General features: G+C 61.6%; 1 protein-coding gene across 1 annotated transcript in view; it reads left to right on the top strand.

Moving 5' to 3' along the window:
• TMEM132D (transmembrane protein 132D) overlaps window positions 1–21,259 on the top strand; it is a 50,822-nt gene that overhangs the window by 11,623 nt on the left and 17,940 nt on the right. The window contains exons 2-3 of the mRNA XM_045576117.1: window positions 3,065–3,997; window positions 7,213–7,359. Coding sequence (XP_045432073.1) covers window positions 3,065–3,997; window positions 7,213–7,359 — 1,080 coding nt within the window. The remainder of the gene's footprint in view (window positions 1–3,064; window positions 3,998–7,212; window positions 7,360–21,259) is intronic.

The following is a 21,259-nucleotide window of genomic DNA, read 5'->3' as shown; positions in this document are numbered from 1 at the left end:
CGCCCCCCACTGGGGCTGTACCCACAACCAAGGTCCATTCCTTGACCGGAATCGAACCCGGGACCCGTCAGTCCGCAGGCCGACGCTCTGTCCACTGGGCCGCAGGGGGCTCGGCTGTGTGTGTGTTTGTTACCGGGTGGTGGGCGTCAGCCTGAAGAGGAGCCGGAAGTGGCTGCAGGCGTCCATGGCGATGGGAGGAGGCGGAGCCTCAGGGCTGGACGGGAGGAGAGGGGAGGCACGTCCTCCTGTCGCTCGGGGGCGGCAGGACCGGGAACAGGCGGCCGTGGGCGCGGGGGGTGTGGGGTCCGCGGGCGGGGCCTGTGCGTGGAGGGCCGGGGGTGGGGGAATCACGTTCACGTTCAAAAGATCCGTTATCGTCGGTGGGAAAGGACCGCAGGCTCCGAGACGGTCAAGATGGGCCTTTGTCAGGGGAGATCCCGGCCGGGATCCTTCCGCCCGCAGACCGACGCTAGGCCCCGAGCCACGCCGGCCCCCGAGCCACGCCGGCCCCCGAGCCACGCCGGCCCCTGAGCCACGCCGGCCCCTGAGCCACGCCGGCCCCCGAGCCACGCCGGCCCCTGAGCCACGCCGGCCCCCGAGCCACGCCGGCCCCTGAGCCACGCCGGCCCCTGAGCCACGCCGGCCCCTGAGCCACGCCGGCCCCCGAGCCACGCCGGCCCCTGAGCCACGCCGGCCAGGGCCAGCAAACTGCTTTTCAATGAAAAGCTTTTCCTCTGGGGCCGTCCCCTGTAGCGACGTCAGGTCTGAGTTTGCAGGGCCGCCAGCAGGCCTCCCCGGAGCCCGGCCGGTGAGCACGCCGCCCCTTTCCTGGTGACGCCCTGACTCCGGGCCCCGCCTCCCGGGGGGGGGGGCAGAGTGACGGTTCCTCCCGCCTCGCGGGTGTGTCCACGTCTGGCTACAATGTACCGGGCGCTCCCTCTTCTGTAACCTCCGGCGCCTTGATATGGCTGCCTGTGAGACGGGGGTGTACATTGTTGCAATCACATAGACCCTGCTTCCTCCTGCTGCCCTCTCCTCTCTCCCCCGACCCCGGCCTTCCTCCCCTCTCCGTCCCCCTCCTCCCCTCGCCATCCCCCTCCTCCCCTCGCCATCCCCCTCCTCCCCTCGCCGTCCCCCTCCTCCCCTCTCCATTTCCCCTCCTCCCCTCTCCATCCCCCTCCTCCCCTCTCCGTCCCCCTCCTCCCCTCGCCATCCCCCTCCTCCCCTCGCCGTCCCCCTCCTCCCCTCTCCATTTCCCCTCCTCCCCTCTCCATCCCCCCTCCTCCCCTCTCCGTCCCTCTCCCTCCCCCTCTCTCCATCCCCCCATCCTCCCCTCTCCATCCCCCCATCCTCCTCTCTCCATCCCCCCTCCTCCCCCCTCCATCTCCCCTCCTCCCCCCTCCTCTTCTCCTGAGAAGTCCACTCCCTCTAGGCGGGAGGCAGGGCAGTCTGCTCAGACGCAGACAATAGATATTTTAATTCCGTTTACTCCTCCCGAGGCCTAATGGGGCCACTTAGGAGGAGCAGGGGGAACCTGGTTCCATTGATCTCGGGCCCTGGGGAGGATGTTACTGCTCGGCCTGTTAAGTAGGATTTTTTTAAACGAATACAGGAGCCATTTAATCTCCCTGCTTGTTCCGTAATAGCCGATCGATACCGCCAGCCGGGGACGTGCTGCAGGCCCGACTTCACCAGGGAGGTTACCTCGTAGGTTATATCAGGGGACGGCCATCGTTTTCTTAAAAATGTCACTTTGTAAAATGAAAACGTTTTTATTGATGTCGAGAGGGAGGGAGGGGGGAAGAGAGAGAAGCATCAGTGATGAGAGAGAATCGCGGGCCAGCTGCCTCCTGCACGCCCCCCACTGGGGATGGAGCCGGTAACCCGGGCCTGGGCCCTGACCGGGAATCGAACCCAGGACCCTTCGGTCCCCAAGCCAATGCTCTATTCCCTGAGCCAAACCGGTTAGGGTTTTGTTTTTGTTTTTTTTAAAATTATTATTATTATTGATTTCAGAGAGGAAGGAAGAGGGAGAGATAGAAACATCCATGATGAGAGAGAGTCATGGATCGGCTGCCTCCTGCACGCCCCACACTGGGGCTGGAGCCTGAATCCCAGGCCTGTGCCCCGATTCCTGGGTCTGACCTCCTGGTTCCTGGATCGAGGCTGAGCCCCTGAGCCAGGCCGGCCGGGCGTGCTCATTTCTGTCACTGACCGTTGGGTGACGTGTCTTAAACGCCCTCTGACGTTGTACATTCCCGCACAGTGAGCCCGAGACCCTGGCTCCCACCCTCGATCCCAGGAATAGCAGGACCCAGGCCCGCGTGCTGCAGGGCCCGCGAGCCATACACCCTCTCCCCTCAGCGCTGCCCAGTGGTTAGTGCCGAAGGGCGTCTTACAGTCGTAATGAAAGCCATTGGGGTCGGCCCAGTTGTCCCTGGTTTAGCGGGGGCAGGGGAGGGGGGGAGCTCACCTGCCCAGGAGAGTGTGGGCGGTTCTAGCCGGTGGCGTCGCCGTCCAGAGAACAGTGGTGCGTTGCCCTGAGACTAAGGTGACCAGACGCCCCGCTTTTGGCGGGACAGTCCCGGGGCTTTTTTAAAACGCCGCGGGACACAGGACAGATTGTTAGAAATCGGGGCTGTCCCGCCAAAAGCAGGGCGTCTGGTCACCTTACCTAAGACAGACATGACAGCGTTGGACACCACAGCGTTATGGCATGGCTCCGGCATGGCGCTACCGCAGGACGAGGTTACAGTATTGCGACTTGTAACAACATTGCAACTCTTGACAACATCGCAACTTGTAACAACATCGCGACTTTGTAACAAACATTGCGACTTATAACATTATTGCAACTTTGTAACAGCATTGCTGCTTACAACAGGAAATCACAGCGTTATTACAGGACTGCATTACCAAGCCTGCGGGATGGTGGCCCACAGCCGGTTTTTGGGTACAGCGTGTGGGGGGGCGGTGGCCTGGGGGACAGTGTGGGGGGGCGGTGGCCGGGGGGACAGCGTGGGGGGCGGTGGCCGGGCACAGCGTGGGATGGCCTGGGGCACAGGTGCCCCCTCTCACGCCCTGCGTTCCCCGCAGTGACGGAGGCCCGCGGCCTCGCGGACGGCGCCCCGCGCCCCTCGCCGCCCACCTTCCTGCCGGCGAGCCTCCGCGTGGACGCCGACGCCGCCCTCCTGCTGCGCGAGGCCCACCAGGACGAGATGCGCAACGCCAGCCTGCGGGCGCGCGCCGAGGCCTTCCTGGTGCTGCGCGCCCGGCGGCCGCCCACGCTCCGCGCGCGCTACGGGCCCTTCTCGGCGCGGCGGCCGGTGCCCCGCGACCTGCTGCTGCCCGGCCGCCCGGGGCCCCCGGGGCCCCCGCTGGGCTGGCGGCTGCGCGCCCACGTCCTGAGGGACCAGCTGGACCCCGGCCGGCCGGTGGCGCAGGTCCTGTTCCAGGTGCTGGGCCGGGACTGGGCGGAGCCGGAGCCCTCGGACCCGGAGCCGCTGCCCTGCCTGCGGGCCTTCGCCTTCCGGGAGACGCGCGAGGTGCGGGCCGGCTGCCGGCCGCGGGGCGCGCTGGCGCTGTGCGTGGCGGAGCTGCGGCTGCCGCCCGGCTGGTTCGGGGCCCCGGCCGCGGTGCCCGGACGGCGGCGGCCGGCGGGCCCGGAGGGGGGCAGCCCGGTGGAGCTGTACTATGCGGTGCACGCGGCGGACGGCGGGCCCGGGGGCCGCGGGGACTGCGTGCGGGCGGAGCCGGGGGCCCGGGCCGGCGGCGCGGGGCGCGTGGACGTGGACGAGGCGGATGAGGAGGGGCCGCCGCTGCGGAGGATCGGCCGCGTGTTCCTGCTGCCCGCGCCCCGCGGGCCGACGCTGCGGGCGCTGCGCCTGGACGACCACGTGGCCGTGCACTACCCGCTGCGGAGCGCGCGGCCCGGCGAGGTGCTCACCTTCCCCGTCTCCATCTCCGCCAACTGCACGCAGGACCGCTTCACGCTGAGGTGAGTGAGCTGGGGAGGAGGTTTGGGGGGGCTGTGTGCTCCCAGGCTCCCCATTTTCCCTGCAAATCAGGCCGGTTCCATCCGAGCGGAGCGGGGTGTCCCTCTGGCGGAGGGGATCCGATCCATCCGCCGTCTAAGCCCGGGATCGGCAACCTCATCCGTCCACAGAGCCAGACACCAACAGGACCACGATGGACATTTCTTTGGAGAGCCCCGTTTTTAAAACATAAACTTCTACTTTTTTTTTTTAAACACACACATATTTTATTGATTTTTTTACAGAGAGAAAGGGAGAGGGATAGAGAGTCAGAAACATCGATCAGCTGCCTCCTGCACACTCCCTCCTGGGGATCCAGCCCGCAACCTGGGCCTGTGCCCTGACCGGGAATGGAACTTGGGGACCCTTACGTTCGTGGGCCGGCGCTCTATCCACTGACCCACACCGGCTGGGGCGAGGCCAGGTTTTCATACCCGACGCGTCCCTCTCTCCGAGGGCCGTGCATTCCGTTGTAAAGTGGAATGACCTCTCGTCAGATCCCCGCGGTGTCTCCATGAGGAAGGAACCCGGGGCTGAAGGAGGGAGCGGGTCTCTCCACCGCCCGCCCACGGAGCCCTCGGAGCCGCGTCCCACGGGCCCGCGCCTCGCACGCCCGCCCGGAGCTGGCGAGGGCGCCGGGGGAGGAGCCGTCCAGCGAGGGGCATTCATTCCGGACGCCTTCCTTCCCCGAGTTAATTGGGTTTAAATGAAGCCATTTGGCGGCGTTAACACATCACACACACGGGCAGGGAGGGTGGCGGAGACAGACGGCGCCTCTGGAAGGGAGCGCATCGGGGAATTGGCAGAGCGGCTGGCCGGCGGCGGCGCCCGTGTTCACCGAGGTGACCGGCCTCTGCCGGAGGGATGTCCCCGCCGGACATCCGGTCTCCCTCCGCAGGCCCTGGGCCCCACGCGAGACACTGGCTGCTTGCAGGTGTACGCTGGCCCGCCGGCGGGGCTCCGGGGCTGAGCATTGACCTAGGACCCAGAAGGTCAGGGTTCGATTCCCGGTCAGGGCCCAGGCCCGGGCTGTGAGCTCGACCCCCAGCGGGGGGTGTGCAGGAGGCAGCCGGTCCATGATTCTCTCTCCTCATTTATGTTTCTCGCTCTCTCCCTCTCCCTTCCTCTCTGAAAAATAATTTAAAAATTTTTTTTAAATAAAAATATGTAATTGCACGTAGAGGCTTCTGGGCACAGGGAAAGCTGAAATCGAATTGTGTGCGTGTCTTAGTTAACAGAGGAGGGCGGCAGAGCGATCGATAAGAGACTGTCTGACCCCAAAACAGGGCGCGTTGGGGAAAAATTCTGAGGAAGGCCCCCAGCGGACCTGCGAGCTAACAGCGGCAGATAAATGGATAAATAAGCGCACAGCCCGCGCCCGGCGCAGAAGGGGCTGCGTCTGAATGTTTTAAAGACGCGTCACGGAGGGGGCCGGCCCGCGCTGGTATTTAGACTCCGGCGGAATTTTTAGGAAAGCCACAGAACAGTTTAATTTTAAAATGTCAATAGTTACAGGGAGCCGAAAACGCAACCTTTGCCGCTTGGGAGGGCGGGCTTTAAATGTCATCCTTAAAATGCGCCCGGGGATGCGGACTTCCGGGAAATTACTGCGGAGCGTCAACCGCCGGAGAAATCCTCCGCAGAGATGGCGTGGTTCGGGCCTGCGGGGTCCGAGGGGCCGCCCGGGCCGCGGGTTAGGTCCTGCGGGTGCCGGGCCCCAGGAGCCGGGAAGGGAGAGGGATAGAGTTAGAAACATCGATGAGAGAGAAACATCCATCAGCTGCCTCCTGTACCCCCCCCCCCCTTCCACTGGGTACATGCCCTTGATGGGAATCGAACCCGGGACCTTTCAGTCCGCAGGCCGCGTTCTATCCACTGAGCCACGCTGTCTGGGCAGCTGAACATCTTTAAATACGTGGTCATATCCCCGTGACAATCCCTTCTGCCTGACGCCGAGGCCGGCCTTGCTGGCCCCACACTCCGGATCCCGCTCTGGTTTTAGCTCATCCCTGGTACATTGGAGCGGGCTCAGGCGGCGGGGCTGGCTTCCGTCCGGAGCCTTCGCAGCCTCCGGTGCCCTGCTCAACTGCCCTGGAATTATCCCAAGGGCTCCATAAGCAACTGCCTTCTTCTTCTTCTTTAAATTATTATTATTTTTTTTAATCCTCCCCCGAGGTTATTTTTTCCCTTGATTTTTAGAGAAAGTGGGAGAGGGGAGAGACAGAAACATTGATGTGAGAGAAGCACATCGATGGGCTGCCTCCCGCCCAAGCCCTGACCAGGGCCAGGGTGGGGGAGGAGCCTGCAACCCGGGCATGTGCTCTGGGCCGGAGTCAAACCCAGGATCCTGCTGTCTGCAGGCCGGTGCTCTGTCCACTGAGCCACACCGGCCAGGACTAAACCTTCACATGTTTAAGTCATTTCACTTTTCTATCTGGTCTTCATGGTCTGGGGCCTTCCAGGTGTTCATGTTTAAAAAAACAAACACAGAAAAAATAAAAAATAAAAACCCAAACAAATTGGAGAGGATTATGCTAAGTGAAACAAGCCAATCAATGAAAGAAAAACACCACCTGATCTCACTCATTTGTGGATAATAAAGAGCATTACAACCTGATGAACAAAAAGATAGACACAGAGGCAGTAAAGCACGGAACAGACTGTCAGATTTCGGCGGGAAGGCTGGGGAGAGGAGGGGGCGATGGGAGATCCACCGGAGGACTGGTGTGCGTGCATGTGAGCACACCCAACCGATGCAAAACTCTGGGGGGTGAGGGCGTGTGCGGGGGCGGGGGAGGGGGCAATGGGGAGAGATGTACACATGTAATACCTTAATTAAAAAATGGGGAAACATCACATTGAAAAAATAACAAAACAAAACAAACACACACAAAAGCCCTCCAGCAGGCGCATTGCTGCACGTCTACGCATGTCCGCGGCGCTTGCTCGGGTTATGCGCTGTCCTGGCGCCTCCGTGAAAAGTGGGGGAAGGCGGGGGACAGGGCAGGGGCACTGGGAGGCGACCCCGCGGTCAGTTGGGATGCAGTCACATTGTATCCAATCACAGTTACATTGTATCCAATCGCAGTTACATTGTATCCAACGGGAGCTCCCAGCTGCGGGGCAACAATGTCTCCCCGGCTCCTTGGCCTCAGCCCCGCCCTGTCTCCCTCCGCAGGGCCAAGGCCAAGCGGGGCGTGCACATCGCCGCGGTCCGAGCCAGCAGCCCGGCCGCCTGGGAGGTCCAGGCGAGCGCGGACCAGGCTGGCAAGGTGGCCCCCGCCGTCGTCGTCTGCCGCAGGAAGGCCCCCGGCCCGGCCCACGGGTGAGTCCCCCTCCCTGGGCTCTGGCCCCAGGTCCACGCGGGTCCGCGGTGGGTGCCACGGTCTTGGGGGCGCGCCTGGGGAAGGCGGAGGGACAGGTGGATGGAGCCTTCTCCCTCTGAGTCTCCCAGCCGGGACCCACCCGAGTTCGGGCCGGTTGTCTGCGGTCGGTGTTCTCCCCGCGTGGGCTCCGTGTCCCTGAAAGTCCCCCTCGTGAGCGTGGGTCCGAGTGGAGCTGGGAAGAGAGACCTGGGAGGCAGGAGGCAAGAGGTGCCCCCCCCCACGCTGGGCTGGCTGCTCAGCAGAGACCGGGGCGTGGCCCCCATAACCTAAGCGGGATCCGGAGTGTGGGGCCCGCAGGCCGGCCTGGCGTCAGGCAGAAGGGACTTGTCACGGGGATGTGACCAAGTGTTTAAGGATGTTCAGCTCTGCCGGGCTGGCGTGGCTCAGGGTTGAGCATTGACCTAGGAGCCAGGAGGTCCCGGTTCGATTCCCGGTCAGGGCACAGGCCTGGGTTGTGGGCTCGACCCTCAGTGTGGGGCATGCAGGAGGCAGCCGGTCCATGATTCTCCCTCATCATGGATGTTTCTCTCTCTCATACCCTCTCCCTTCCTCTGTGAAATCGATACAAATATATGTTTTAAAAGAGATGCTCTCGCCGATACCGGTGTGGCTCAGTGGATAGAGCGTCAGCTTGTGGACTGGAAGGTCCCAGATTTGGTTCAGGTCAAGGGCATGTACCTTGGTTGCGGGCACATCGCCGGTAGGAGGTGTGCAGGAGGCAGCTGATCAATGACTCTCTCTCAGTGATCTTTCTAACTCTCTATCCCTCTCTCTTCCTCTCTGTAAAAAATCAATAAAACACACTTTTTAAAAATAATAATAATAATAAAAAGATGCTCTCGTGGATTACAACGCGTGACGCTGCGTCGGAATGGTCCTCCCCGCGGAGGGAGGCCCCGTAGGTTCAGGCGCCTACGTGCCGCCGTCTCCCTCCGCCGAGCGGTGACGAGAGGCGAGACCCCGTCTTCTGTCCTCGGGCCGGCGGCGGCCTCCATGGACGCTGTGAGGCCCCACGGGGACCGGCGAGCGGGCAGACACACGTGTGGAAACGCGGCCTCCGTCTGCGGGCGGCTTTTGGGGGATTAAAACAAGGACTGAGTTCCGTGTGGACCGGCAGCCCCCAAGGCCTCGCCTGCTGAGCCGCGGCCCCCCGGGCGCGGGCGGCCACGGCGGCTGCCGGGAGCCCCCCGGGCGCAGGCGGGCCGGGCTGCGGGTTTCCTCGTTGTTGGTGGAGTTACGATCTGTCAGGAGCGCTTTCCCGCCAGCGCATTTTTTTTTTTAATATATTTTATTGATTTTGTACAGAGAGGAAGGGAGAGAGATAGAGAGTTAGAAACATCGATGAGAGAGTCATCGATCAGCTGCCTCTTGCACACCCCCTACCGGGGATATGCCCGCAACCAAGGTACATGCCTTTGACCGGAATCGAACCCGGGACCTTTCAGTCCCCAAGCCGACGCTCTATCCATTGAGCCAAACCAGTCCCGGCCGCCAGCGCATTTTAATAACTCCCGCATCAGGGCCGCGGCAGACCTGGCGCCGCCCGCTCCAATGCGTTTCTCTCCTCCGAGGGCCACAAACAAAGATGCAAAAATGGCCCGTCTTCCCGGGAAGGAGGGGCTGCGGGGCCGCTGGCGCCCTGCGGGGCGGGGCGGGGCGGGGGCTGGGAAGGCTCGCTCCCCGTGGAGCTGTGTCCGTGGGTATCTGGCCGATGGGTCTCACCCCTGCCTGCGCGTGACCCTCACACACGTGCCTGCACGTGACCCTGAGGTCACGGGTCTGGGGGCATCTCCTCTGCTAAACGCTTCAACACAGACGTGGAGAGTGAGCAAGCGTGCGTGCATTTTTATTAGTTTCTATGCGCACCAGAGGCCCGGTGCGCGAAGATTCGTGCCAGAATGGGCCCTCCCTCCCCCGGCTGCCTTCCCGCCTTCCCGCTGCCCGGAGGCCCGGAGTGGCCGGGGGTGAGGAGGGGGTGCAGGCGGCGAGCGGGCCAGGCTGGCTCCCCCCGGAGCCCTCGTGTTGTGCCCGCTGCTCGCGGTCCCGCCTCCGGTAGAAACGGGACGGAGCCGGGAGGCCGCGGCAGCGCAGTGACGGGAATTATGAGCCAATTCCGCGGAAACCGCCCCTCGGGCGGCCTCGTTACCGCGTCCGACGGCCCTGCAGCCTGCAGCCCGGCGCGGGGGGAGGGAGGGCGAGGGCCTGCCTGGGTCTCCCCGCTCCGCTTCTATCGCCTCATCTATCAGGTGCTTAGCTCCGTCTCCGGCGAGCCGCTTAGGATGGAATTACGTCCGTGTTTAGGGTGGAATTATGTCCGTGTTTAGGGTGGAATTATGTCCGTGTTTAGGGTGGAATTACGGCGCAGCCGCCCTCGGCTCCCGCGGGCTGGGTGAGTTACTGCCCGCGGCTCCCCCGCGGGAGGCCTGGCTGCTGAGCGGCCCCCAGCGCGGCTTCCCCGCTGCAGCTGCGGACACGGCAGCACGGACGCAGCCTCAGCCGCGCCTGCCCCAAACGCCTGTGGGCGTGGCCGAGGCCGTGACGTCACCGAGGCGCAGGGAGAGAGAAAGCCCGTCATTCCTCGCGGTTACCCAGCAGTCCGCGGGAGCCAGCTGCGGGTGGGACCAGGCATGGCCCTGAGCGGACCAGGCTGCTGTGCGTCTCACGTGGGTTTCTGGACCAGCAACTTCGGTGACCGTGTGTGAGATCATACAGGCATGTGCTCACGTGTGTGCGTGTGTCACAAGAGTATGCATGGGTGCACACATATGCGTAGCCCTAGAGACCCCCGCAAACATGGAAACAACAGTAAGAGCCCTGCAGGGGAAAGATGTCCGCATCATTGTAGCCGTCCCGTAGCTTAATCTCTGTCGCCCTGTCCGCCTCCACATCAGAGCAGGTCTGTGTTCACATGTACACAGGTAATCACGACACACACATGTACACAGGAAAGCACGACACACATATGTATCGCTGTCCCGCCCTCAGCCCCCCGACCTGCCTCCCTTCTCCGCCCCCATCTCTGCAGCGAACCCGCCGGCCTCCCGGGCTCCTGGCCCCCAGGCCGGGCTGTGCGCGATCGTCTGTCTCTCAAACGCCGGGGAGCAGCTGGGCGGAGAGCGGTGTTTCACGGAACATTAAAAACAGAAGCAGAAGCGAAACGGCAGGTCCCCCCGGGAGGCGGGATTTACGGTCCCACTGGAGCCGCGATGCGGCTTCTGAGGTTCCTCGCAGCTTCGCTCGGCGTTGCTCTTCCCGCCAGCGCCTCGCGTTACCAGGCGGCCCGTGCGGCTGCCCCTTTGTTTCTGAAAGTTCCTCCGGCCGCTCCCGGCCGCCAGGCCGCGCGGTGAGCCCACGAGGTTCCCCCGCGACGTCCTCGTCCCCGAGCCCCGTGGCGGACCTTGTCGCCAGCTGGCCCGGCCCAGCTGCTCTCCCAGGGCCCTTGTTGAACTTGGACATCGTTGGAGAAATGAGCGACAGGTCCTGGGCCTCCTCCTAGCTCCTGCTGTTCTCCTTTTTTTTTTTTTTTTTTTTTTTTTTTTTTTAGGATTTTGAGTGATGACTCATAGCCCCCGACAGACACCAGCGGACAGTATGCAGCTGGGTGAGTGGTAGGAAAAGAACTTTGTGGGTCAAGCATCACACAAGCTAGTTCGCAACCCTCCACCACTGGGAGCGGTCTCCCGGGCGGGAGCTAACCACTGTGTTACCAGCTCAGATACAAAGCTGCAAACGACAAACTAAGCTACAAAGCTACAAACCACCAGCTCAGATACAAAGCTGCAAACGACAAACTAAGCTACAAAGCTACAAACCACCAGCTCAGATACAAAGCTGCAAACGACAAACTAAGCTACAAAGCTATAAACCACCAGCTCAGATACAAAGTCGCAAACCACCAGCTATGATACAAAGTTGCAAGGGAGCACGTTGAAGCCTTTGAGAAAGGCAACAGGCAGCCTGCCTTCCACCCGAAGTGAACACCTGCTTGTCACACCCCAGCGAGCCGGGTTCCTGGTCCCCCTGCAGGCCGCAGTCTCGGCGACCTTTCCGGCTCTCGGGTGACATTTTACAGCAAACAGAACTGTCGCGCGGAAATGCTAATCAGGGAGGAGGCGTTGCGTGGCCGTGGCGTGTGCCTGGCGCCGGAGGACACGGCAAACCTCCCGCCCCTGGAGACGGGCTGGTCCGGGCGACACACGGCGGGCAGTCGTGGCAGCCAAGTGCCCAGGACTTTGCTTTTAAAGACCGAGAACCGAGCCTGGCCGGCGTGGCTCAGTGATAGAGCGTCGGCCTGCGGACAGAAGGGTCCCGGGTTCGATTCCGATCAAGGGCATGGACCTTGGTTGCTGGCACATCCCCAGTGGGGGGTGTGTACGGGGCAGCTGGTCAATGTTTTTCTCTCATCGATGTTTCTAGCTTTTCCCTTCCTTTCTGTAAAAGATCAATAAAATATATATATATATTGATTTCACAGAGGAAGGAAGAGGTAGAGAGAGAGAGAACAACATCCATGATGAGAGAGGATCATGAATCGGCTGCCTCCTGCACACCTCCCACTGGGGATGGAGCCCGCAACCCAGGCCTGTGCCCTTGGCCAGGATCAAACCTGGGACCTCTCAGTCTGCAGGACGACGCTCTATCCACTGAGCCACACCAGCTAGGGCATCGCTGCTTGCTTTCTGTGTTGGATTATAACCACGGGCGCCTCTTTTCATGCGAATTCTCACTTGTTCACTGAATGCGCGTTTTTAGGTCATACTGAGGCCCTGTCAGCACCCGGGACAGCTCCCAGCCTCAAAGGGCATTTTCGCCAACTCCAGGGCGAGGTGTGCACTGGGCGTATCTGGGCGGACTGCCCGGAGGCGGGGACACAAGGGCTGAGTGTGGAAGGAGGAAGGGACTTTCCTCCACAGGGGCGGCGGGGAGGGTTGGCGAGCACTCCAGGCTCGGGAATAACGTGTGAGGAGGGGTGAGAGCCAGCACAGGGCCTTAGGGCCGGGGGTGGGGCGGGGGCTCCTAACTCATCGGCTGGACGGCCGCCCGCGCTCCCTGCAGAGCTGGGACGGCGCCCGCGGCCCGCGGCCCCGGGGGCGGTGATTGATGGTGTTGGCGGACGGAGGGAGGTGATGAATGGACGGCGCCCGCGGAGCTGTCGCAGGTGGTTACGGATGCGTAGCGGCTGCCAGGGGAGGTGGTGGATGGCGGCGCGGCCAGATAAATTGTCATTAGAGAGAACATCGCCTGGCTGGACCGGGCGGCCCGCCGAGCCGCTCTCCGCTGGCAGGCTGGGGGCGGGGGGACCCGTCAGTCCTCGCCGTCCGAGGGTGCGGGCGTGGGGAAACGAGGCCGGGGGACAGCAGGGGGCCCCCTCGGTGCTGGGGACGGTGCTGAGCCATCCCTCCCACGTGTCAGCCACTGATATGGAGGGCTGAGGGTGGAGGGGTGGGGCGCCCTGGCCAGGTCCCCTCGGCTGGGGTGGCCCTGCTCACTCAGAGGCCGGTGCCAGGCAGGACTCTCTGTCCAGGGCTCTCGCCCAGCCCGACCCACCGTCTTGGGAAAAGGTGACACAGCTGAACCCGGTTTCCCTTTAAGTGAAGGATCTCAGGCCAAAACCGGTTTGGCTCAGCGGATAGAGTGTGCACTGAAGGGTCCCGGGTTCGATTCCGGTCAAGGGCACAGGCCCGGTTTTCGGGCTTGATTTCCAGTAGGTGGCGTGCAGGAGGCAGCTAACCCATGATTCTCTCTCATCATGGATGTTTCTCTCTCTCCTTCTCCCTTCCCCTTTGAATGGATAGAAATATTAAAAGAACAAACAACAGTAAAGATTCGGCATGTTGCGCATGGTGACAGAGGATGCCTAACCCAGCCTTGGCCTATCAGAACAGCCCACCCCCTGGGCCGCAGGGATTGGTTGAGGGAGGGTCATGTGACATCAGCATGGCCAATGGGATTCCTTCCCAGGATTTGGGCGGAGCCATTGGGAAGGAAGCAGCTGCTTTTCAGGGAGGGGGTGGAGCCGAGCTCACCTGAGCCTGAAGCTGGGCACCCGGGGGTGGGGTGGGGGAGAGTCACGTGGAGACAGAACCGCAGGCCCTGAGCCCGTCCTGACTACAGAGCTTGCACCTGGGTTCTGCCCGGTCTGGAGGGAGACCCCATTGGAATTGGACGCCAGAGGAAGGCGATGTGCCCAAGGTCACACAGCTCTTCAGAGGACGTGGGTCTCTGAGCTACATGACACGGTCTGCCAGGAAGACTCAGCCAGGGGACACATGGAACACGCATGTTGGAGCCTGGGCCAATTGCTTATTCTCTCTGTGCCTCAGTTTTACCATCACCACCATTACCATCATCCTCACCACCACCACCATCCTCACCATCACCATCACCACCATTACCATCACCATCATCATCACCATCACCACCATCACCACCATCATCATCACCATCATCACCACCATCACCACTATCATCACCACCATCACTATCATCACCACCATCACCATCATCCTCACCATCACCATCATCACCACCATTACCATCACCATCTCCATCACCACCACCATCCTCACCATCCTCACCATCACCATCGCCACCATCACCATCACCATCATGATCAAACTGTTTATCACCCAACAAACACAATACTCATGGAGAAGAGCACATCTTTGAAGAGACGATTTAAAGCCAGCTGGAAACTTGTTTTAATTTCCAAAGATGTCAGCTATTTCCTCAGCCCACGCCGCCCAGGAGACCCGCCCAGGAGGCCGTGTCGGATGCGCTGTTTAATGAATCGGGCCTCACGCCTGGAAGGGTGATGACCGGGAGATGTGTTTGTGAAAATTAAGACGCAGCGGTCTTGGCTTGTCAGAGGCAGTGGCGTGTTTTTACTGCTCATCGGCGCAGCACCACAAATGGCGTCCGGCCCCGTGTGCCTGAGAGGACGCCCACCGTGCTGGGCCGCCCCCTTTGGGACGCGGTGTTCCCGTTACCCGTCACGGAGGGTCTGTCGGGAATGGCACCTCGAAGTGGGTGGGCGGGCGGCCTGCTGGCGGGCTCCAGTGCCAGGCCCCGCCCTCGCCCGGGGAGACACTGATGTGAACGGGGACGCTTCCCGGAGCCCTGGCCCAGCCCCGGCACCCGCACCCACCAGCCCGAGGCAGCTCCTGGGTGAAACCCATCTGCCAGCCTCGCTCTAGATGAATCAGGTGGATAACGACAAGGTGACCAGCCATCCCGCTTTTATCGGGACTGTCCTGCCAAAAGCGGAACAGGGGGGACAGTGCCTCCTGTGACCAGAGGGGGCAGACACTCCTGGCTTCACCGGCGGACAGACTACAGCACAGCCGTCACGCTGTCCCTGTGGCTCTCCCACGCGTGGCTTGATTCTCTATTTTATTTTATTTTTTAAAAACACACTTTTTTTTTTTTTTTATTGATTTCAGAGAGGAAGGGAGATGGGGAGAGAGAGAAAGACATCAACGATGAAAGATGCATCATGGATCGGCTGCCTCCTGCACGCCCCCTACTGGGGACCGAGCCCACAACCCAGGCATATCCCCTGAGCAGGAATCGAACCCTGACCTCCGGGTTCACAGGTTGACGCTCAACCCCTGAGCCACGCCGGCCAGGCTGACTCTCTCTTCACAGCACTTTTTCACGCAGAAGAGGGAGAAGGGAAATGACAGCCACGCCTGCCTCAGTGTCTGCAGTGCGGGGCGTTAAAAAAAAAAAAAAGAATAAACTGAGATTTACTTTCATTTTTTTTTTAATCTTGAAAACACGTCCTGTATTTTCTTCCAGATCAATGCCTATCGATCGGAAGCTTTCTTTGTTAAATATCTGCATAACAACCAACCGGCCGGTTTTACCATAATTTATTCCACCAGAGCGGATGGTGCCTCGCAAATATTGTCGTGGCCATGAATAATTCCGCACACACCCCCGACGCCCGAGGCTTTATGCCCGGAGACGGATTCCCACGTGGGATTTACGGGCGGAGGACGGGGCGAGTTTTACGACGGACGCCCGGATTCATTTCCCAGACGTGGGGCCCATTCATTGTTCTGACGGCAGCTGGGGAGGCACCGACTGCCCGCGCCCCACTCCCCTTCCGTCTGCGTCTCCTGGTTAGGGATGAAGGACACCCCTTCAGCCCAGGCGGGGCTCAGGGGCGGAGCGTCAGCCTAGGAACCAGGAGGTCAGGGTTCGACTTCCGGTCAGGGCACAGGCCCGGGTTGTGGGCTCCATCCCCAGCAGGGGGCGTGCAGGAGGCAGCCCATCCGTGATTCTCTCTCATCATAGATGTTTCTATCCGCCTCTCCTTCTCCCTCTAAAAACATATCCTATATAACACAAGGCTAATATGCAAATGGACTGAACGGCTGCCCAACCGGTCGCTAGGATGCCCACTGACCGCCAGGGGGCAGAGGCTCGAGGCAGGAGCTGCCCCCTGGCGGTCAGAAGCCAGGCTCACAGCTGAGGAGCACAGCGGTGGTGGAGCCTTTCCCGTCTCGGTGGTGATGCTGAGGATGTCCGCCGGCAGCTTAGGCCTGCTCCCGGAGGGGCCCGGGCTGGGAGAGGGCAGAGGCCAGGCTGGGGGCCGCCCCGCTGCCCCGAGTGCAGGAATTTTGTGCACCGCGCCTCTGGGATTTTAGTAAACAAATAAGCCAAAGCACAAGGCAAAGATGCCGTTTCCAATCGGAACGAATGTTATGGCGTCAGGAGGAAGAGGCTCCACTGGGTTTCCACTAGCGAGGCCGGGGGCCGGAGGCCGGGATTGGGGGTCGGAGGCCGGGATTGGGGGTCGGAGGCCGGGATTGGGGGTCGGAGGCCGGGATTGGGGGGCGGAGGCCGGGGGTTGGGGGTCGGAGGCCGGGATTGGGGGTCGGAGGCCGGGATTGGGGGTCGGAGGCCGGGATTGGGGGGCGGAGGCCGGGATTGGGGGTCGGAGGCCGGGATTGGGGGTCGGAGGCCGGGATTGGGGGTCGGAGGCCGGGATTGGGGGGCGGAGGCCGGGGGTTGGGGGTCGGAGGCCGGGATTGGGGGTCGGAGGCCGGGATTGGGGGGCGGAGGCCGGGGGTTGGGGGTCGGAGGCCGGGGTTGGGGTGGGGGTGCTGGGAGGCCGGGATTGGGGGGCGGAGGCCGGGATTGGGGGTCGGAGGCCGGGATTGGGGGGCGGAGGCCGGGATTGGGGGTCAGAGGCCGGGATTGGGGGTCGGAGGCCGGGATTGGGGGTCGGAGGCCGGGATTGGGGGTCAGAGGCTGGTGGTTGGGGGTCGGAGGCCGGGGGTTAGGGGTCGAAGGCCGGGGGTTGGGGGTCGGAGGCCGGGATTGGGGGTCGGAGGCTGGTGGTTGGGGGTCGGAGGCCGGGGGTTAGGGGTCGAAGGCCGGGGGTTGGGGGTCGGAGGCCGGGATTGGGGGTCGGAGGCCGGGATTGGGGGTCGGAGGCCGGGATTGGGGGTCAGAGGCTGGTGGTTGGGGGTCGGAGGCCGGGGGTTAGGGGTCGAAGGCCGGGGGTTGGGGGTCGGAGGCCGGGGTTGGGGGTCGGAGGCTGGTGGTTGGGGGTCGGAGGCCGGGGGTTAGGGGTCGAAGGCCGGGGGTGGGGGGGGGAGGCCGGGGGTTGGGGGTCGGAGGCCGGGATTGGGGGTCGAAGGCCGGGGGTTGGGGGTCGGAGGCCGGGGGTTGGGGGTCAGAGGCTGGGGTTGGGGTGGGGGTGCTGGGAGGCGGTGGGAGTGAGCCAGGCTCACAGGTGCGGGTCCGGTGAGGACAGCGGGCGGCCGGCCGTGGGACGGGAAGGAGGACGGAGGGTGGAGGGGGTGGGGGTGGGATGGGGGTGGGGAACGGTCGGAAGGAGCCGGGCGGCAGGCGGGAACAGCTGCGCCCGCTCGCTGGCGGCCGTGGGCGTCCTCCGGGGGCCGGCGGGGCCGGTCTAAATAACCGGGTATTTTTAAACGCCTCTCCCCTGGCATCTCGCTGGTGTGGCATGGCAGTCCACACTCCTCCTATGGCCCTGGCCGTGTGGCTCAGTGGATAGGGCGTCGGCCTGCGGACCGAAGGGTCCCGGGGTGGATTCCGGCCAAGGGCATGGACCTCGGTGGCAGGCTCCTCCCTGGCCCAGGCCCTGGTCGAGCACACGCAGGAGGCAGCCCATCGATGTGTTTCTGCCACGTCGATGTTTCTCTCCGTCTCTCCCTCTCTCTCCCACTCTCCCTGTAATCAATGGGAAAATACCCTCAGGTGAGAATTAACCAAAACAAACAAAGAAAAACCCTGCTCATCCTGTGCTGTCCAGTGTGGATGCTGCTGAAGACTAAGTTACAATTAAATTTAAGATCCTGCCTCTCGGCTGCACTGGCCACATTTTAAAAAATATCTTTTTATTGATTTCAGGGAGGAAGGGAGAGGGAGAGAGGGAGAGAGGGAGAGAGGGAGAGAGAGGGAGAGAGGGAGAGAGGGAGAGAGAGAGAGAGAGAGAGAGAGAGAGAGAGAGAGAGGAGAGAGGGAGAGGAGAGGAGGGAGAGAGAGAGAGAAAGAGAGAGAGAGAGAGAGAGAGAGAGAGAGGGAGAGGGCGCACGTCACGGGAGAAAGAGCGGGAGAGGATCTCCGCAAGAGATCGACGAGAGAGATATAGATAGAGATCGATAAGAGATATGACTGGCCACGTGTTAGCACTTAGTAGCCACACGTGGCGAATGGCAGTGTGATAGGAAAACATGAAGTTCTGAGTTCGAAGTTTAGGGTCAATTCAGGTCTCTGACACGGACATGAACAAATCTAAGGCATCTTTCCCCAAAACAGTTATTCTGGAGAGACAGAGAGAGAGAGAGAGAGAGAGGATGAGAGAGAGAGAGAGAGAGAGAGAGAAAGAGAACTCTTGTACTGAAGTCCTAAGACATTCTTTTTGCATTGTGACATTTGAGTTTGAACACGTACCAAAATGTTGTGGTTTTTGTTTTTGTTTTTTTAATGCATAACGTCTGAGACAGCAGTGCGAGGGAGAGGAGAGTCTGGCTGCTCCTGTGAGCGAGGAGGACGGAGAATTCCGGAGGAAAGGCTGCTGGGCAGAGCTCGTGGGGAGGAGCGAGCATCGCGCACACCCGCCGCCCTCAGCGGGGACACGGGGACGTGGCCGGAGCGGGAACCACAGGCATTTCCAACAGATTGGGGGGGGGGGGGATGGCGGGGCAAAGTCTTCATCCTCATTCCTGAGCCAACGATCCCGCGACCGCAGACAAGCCTCACCCCATTCCGCACCAAAAGCAAGCCAGGCCCGGCCGCGGGGCTCCGTGGCTGAGCGTTGACCTGGGAACCTGGAGGTCCCGGCCGGGGCACAGGCCTGGGCTGCAGGCTCGATCCCCAGTGGGGGGCGTGCAGGAGGCAGCCGATCATGATTCCTTTATCAGGAATGTTTCTCTCTCCCTCTCCCTTCCTCTCTGAAATCAATAAAAATACATTTTTTAAAAGTATCCTATCTAATAAAGAGGTAATATGCAAGCTGATCCTCCTGCCCTCACACAAGATGGCCTCCCCCGTGTGGTCAAAGATGGCCGCCACAAGATGGAGGACAGTTAGGGGCGATCGGGCGGGCAGAGGAGCAGTTAGGCATCGATCAGTTAGGCTGGCAGGGGGGTGGTTAGGGGGTGATCAGGCTGGCAGGGGGGTGGTTAGGGGGTGATCAGGCTGGCAGGGGAGTGGTTAGGGGGTGATCAGGCTGGCAGGGGGGTGGGTAGGGGGTGATCAGGCTGGCAGGCAGGCGAGCGGTTTGGGGAGCCAGCCATCCTGGATTGTGAGAAGGATGTCCGACTGCCGGTTTAGGCCCAGTCCCCAAGGAGTCCCAGATTGGAGAGGGTGCAGGCTGGGCTGGGGGACAACCCCCCTCCCCCCCAGTGCACAAATTTCATGCCCTGGGCCTCTAGTTTGAAAACAAAAAAGTACAAAAACCAAACAGGTGTCCTAGAACCTGCCAGCAGTGTGATGGAGGAAAACCGGTGTTCCAGCTGCCGGCGTGCTGTCCGTGTGTTCACGGGCACCCTCAGCGCCCGGCGCCGGCCGGCCGGCGTGTTCCCGTGGGCGCCGAGGCGTGTGCCTGCGTGGTGTTTACTGCTCTGTACGTCCCCGAGCTCCCGGGCGGAGCTCCCTCACACCTGAACGGGAAGTCCCTCGGCCTCCAGTGTGTGTGGCTATTTGCGGGCTCGCAGCTCTTCTCACTCCATATGTTTATGTTATGGCCGCGCTGCGTGGGAGCGCCGCCCGCTGTTGGCGACACATTAGCTTCGCGAGGCGCTGGGAGGGTGATCCCCAGTTCCCACGGCGAGCCACCCCCGCCCGGCCCCCGCGGGTGGCGGGGCCTCTCGCCCGGCGCTTGTCGCTGGCACTGAAGTGGCTGAAGACGGGAAGCGTTCACAGCCCCTCCGAGAGCATGCAGCGGCCCGTCCCAGGCCACGCGTGATCGGCGTGTGCTGTCGTGTGCGCCCTGAGCGGGGTGGTGTGTGTGTGTGTGTGTGTGTGTATGTGTGTGTATGTATATGTGAGTGTGTATGTGTGTGTATGTATATGTGCGTGTGTATGTGTGTGTGTCTGTGTGTGAGTGTGTGTATGTGTATGTGCGTGTGTATGTGTGTATGTGTGTGTATGTGCGCGCCTGTGTGTGTATGTGTGTGCGTGTTTATGTGTCTCTGTGTGTGTATATGTGTGTATGTGTGTGTGTGTGCGTGTGTATGTGTGTGTGTGTGTGTGCATGTGTATGTGTGTGTGTGTGTGTGTGTGTGTGTGTGTGTCTGTGTGTGTGTGTCTGTGTGGGCACGTCTTTCTGCTTACACAGATTCCAGAAGGCGGCCGTCACATGAGGGGCATGCACACACGACATATTTCTCTCGCCGGTGCCTCCCTTTCTGGGTAAAGCCGGCCGCCGGCTGCCTCTCAGACCCCGTGCTCCCCGGGGTGTTTCTTTCACGGAGGCTCGCCGGGGCCCCACAGGAATGGGAATCGGCGTGTGTCCGTGCGGCCACAGGTGTTTCTGGGAATGTGGGTTTGGTGAGTCATTCTCAGGTTCAGCTGTTGTGTTCTCCTTTTTTTTTTTTTTTAATATTTTATTGATTTTACACAGAGGAATTGAGAGGAATATAAAGTTATAAACGTCGATGAGAGAGAAACACCGACCAGCTGCCTCTTGCACACACCCTACTGGGGATGTGCCCGTAACCAAGGTACATGCCCTTGACTGGAATCGAACCTGGGACCCTAGAGTCCACAGGCCGACGCTCTACCACTGAGCCAGACTGGTTTCGGCTGTGTTCTCCTCTTGTTAATCCAAGTGCCTTGTCATTTATCCATTCAGTTGTTCATTCATTCATTCATTCATTCAATTCACTCATCATCAAGTGGATCATTCACTCCCTCCCTCCCTCCCTCCCGGAGTCATGGCCGCCCTCCAGCTGGCGGGTGCAGCTCTGACAACACCGCAGGGACCGTTTCCTTGTTCCCGTTCCTCCGGAGCGCGCACAGCCTCCGCCGTCACCGCCCTTGTGTGTCTGTGTCTGTGGGATTGGCAGCCGAGCTACGGCCGCATTCGGATGCCAGCCAGACGGGCCGCCCTGCGTTTCCAGGGCGTGAAATCTCAGCCAGAGCGGCCGCCTCCCAGGACGGCGCTGTTTGCCGTTTATCAGCGTCACCAGGCTCGGCGAGCAGAGCCGCTGGTTGAACGAAAGGCACGGGCCCCGGGGGCCGGAGTGAGGAGTGCCTCCTGCTGGCGCCGAGGCCCTCCGTGAGCAATGACACCGCTTGGCGCCCACAGGTGGTCCGTCTCAGAGTTCATCCTGTGGCCGAGGCCGTGCGTCTCCT

Source organism: Pipistrellus kuhlii, unplaced genomic scaffold (assembly GCF_014108245.1).
Source record: "Pipistrellus kuhlii isolate mPipKuh1 unplaced genomic scaffold, mPipKuh1.p scaffold_m20_p_74, whole genome shotgun sequence".
NCBI lineage: Eukaryota > Metazoa > Chordata > Mammalia > Chiroptera > Vespertilionidae > Pipistrellus > Pipistrellus kuhlii.
Note: the sequence above shows the minus strand (reverse complement) of the source record. Positions and strands in the feature narration are given on the sequence as shown.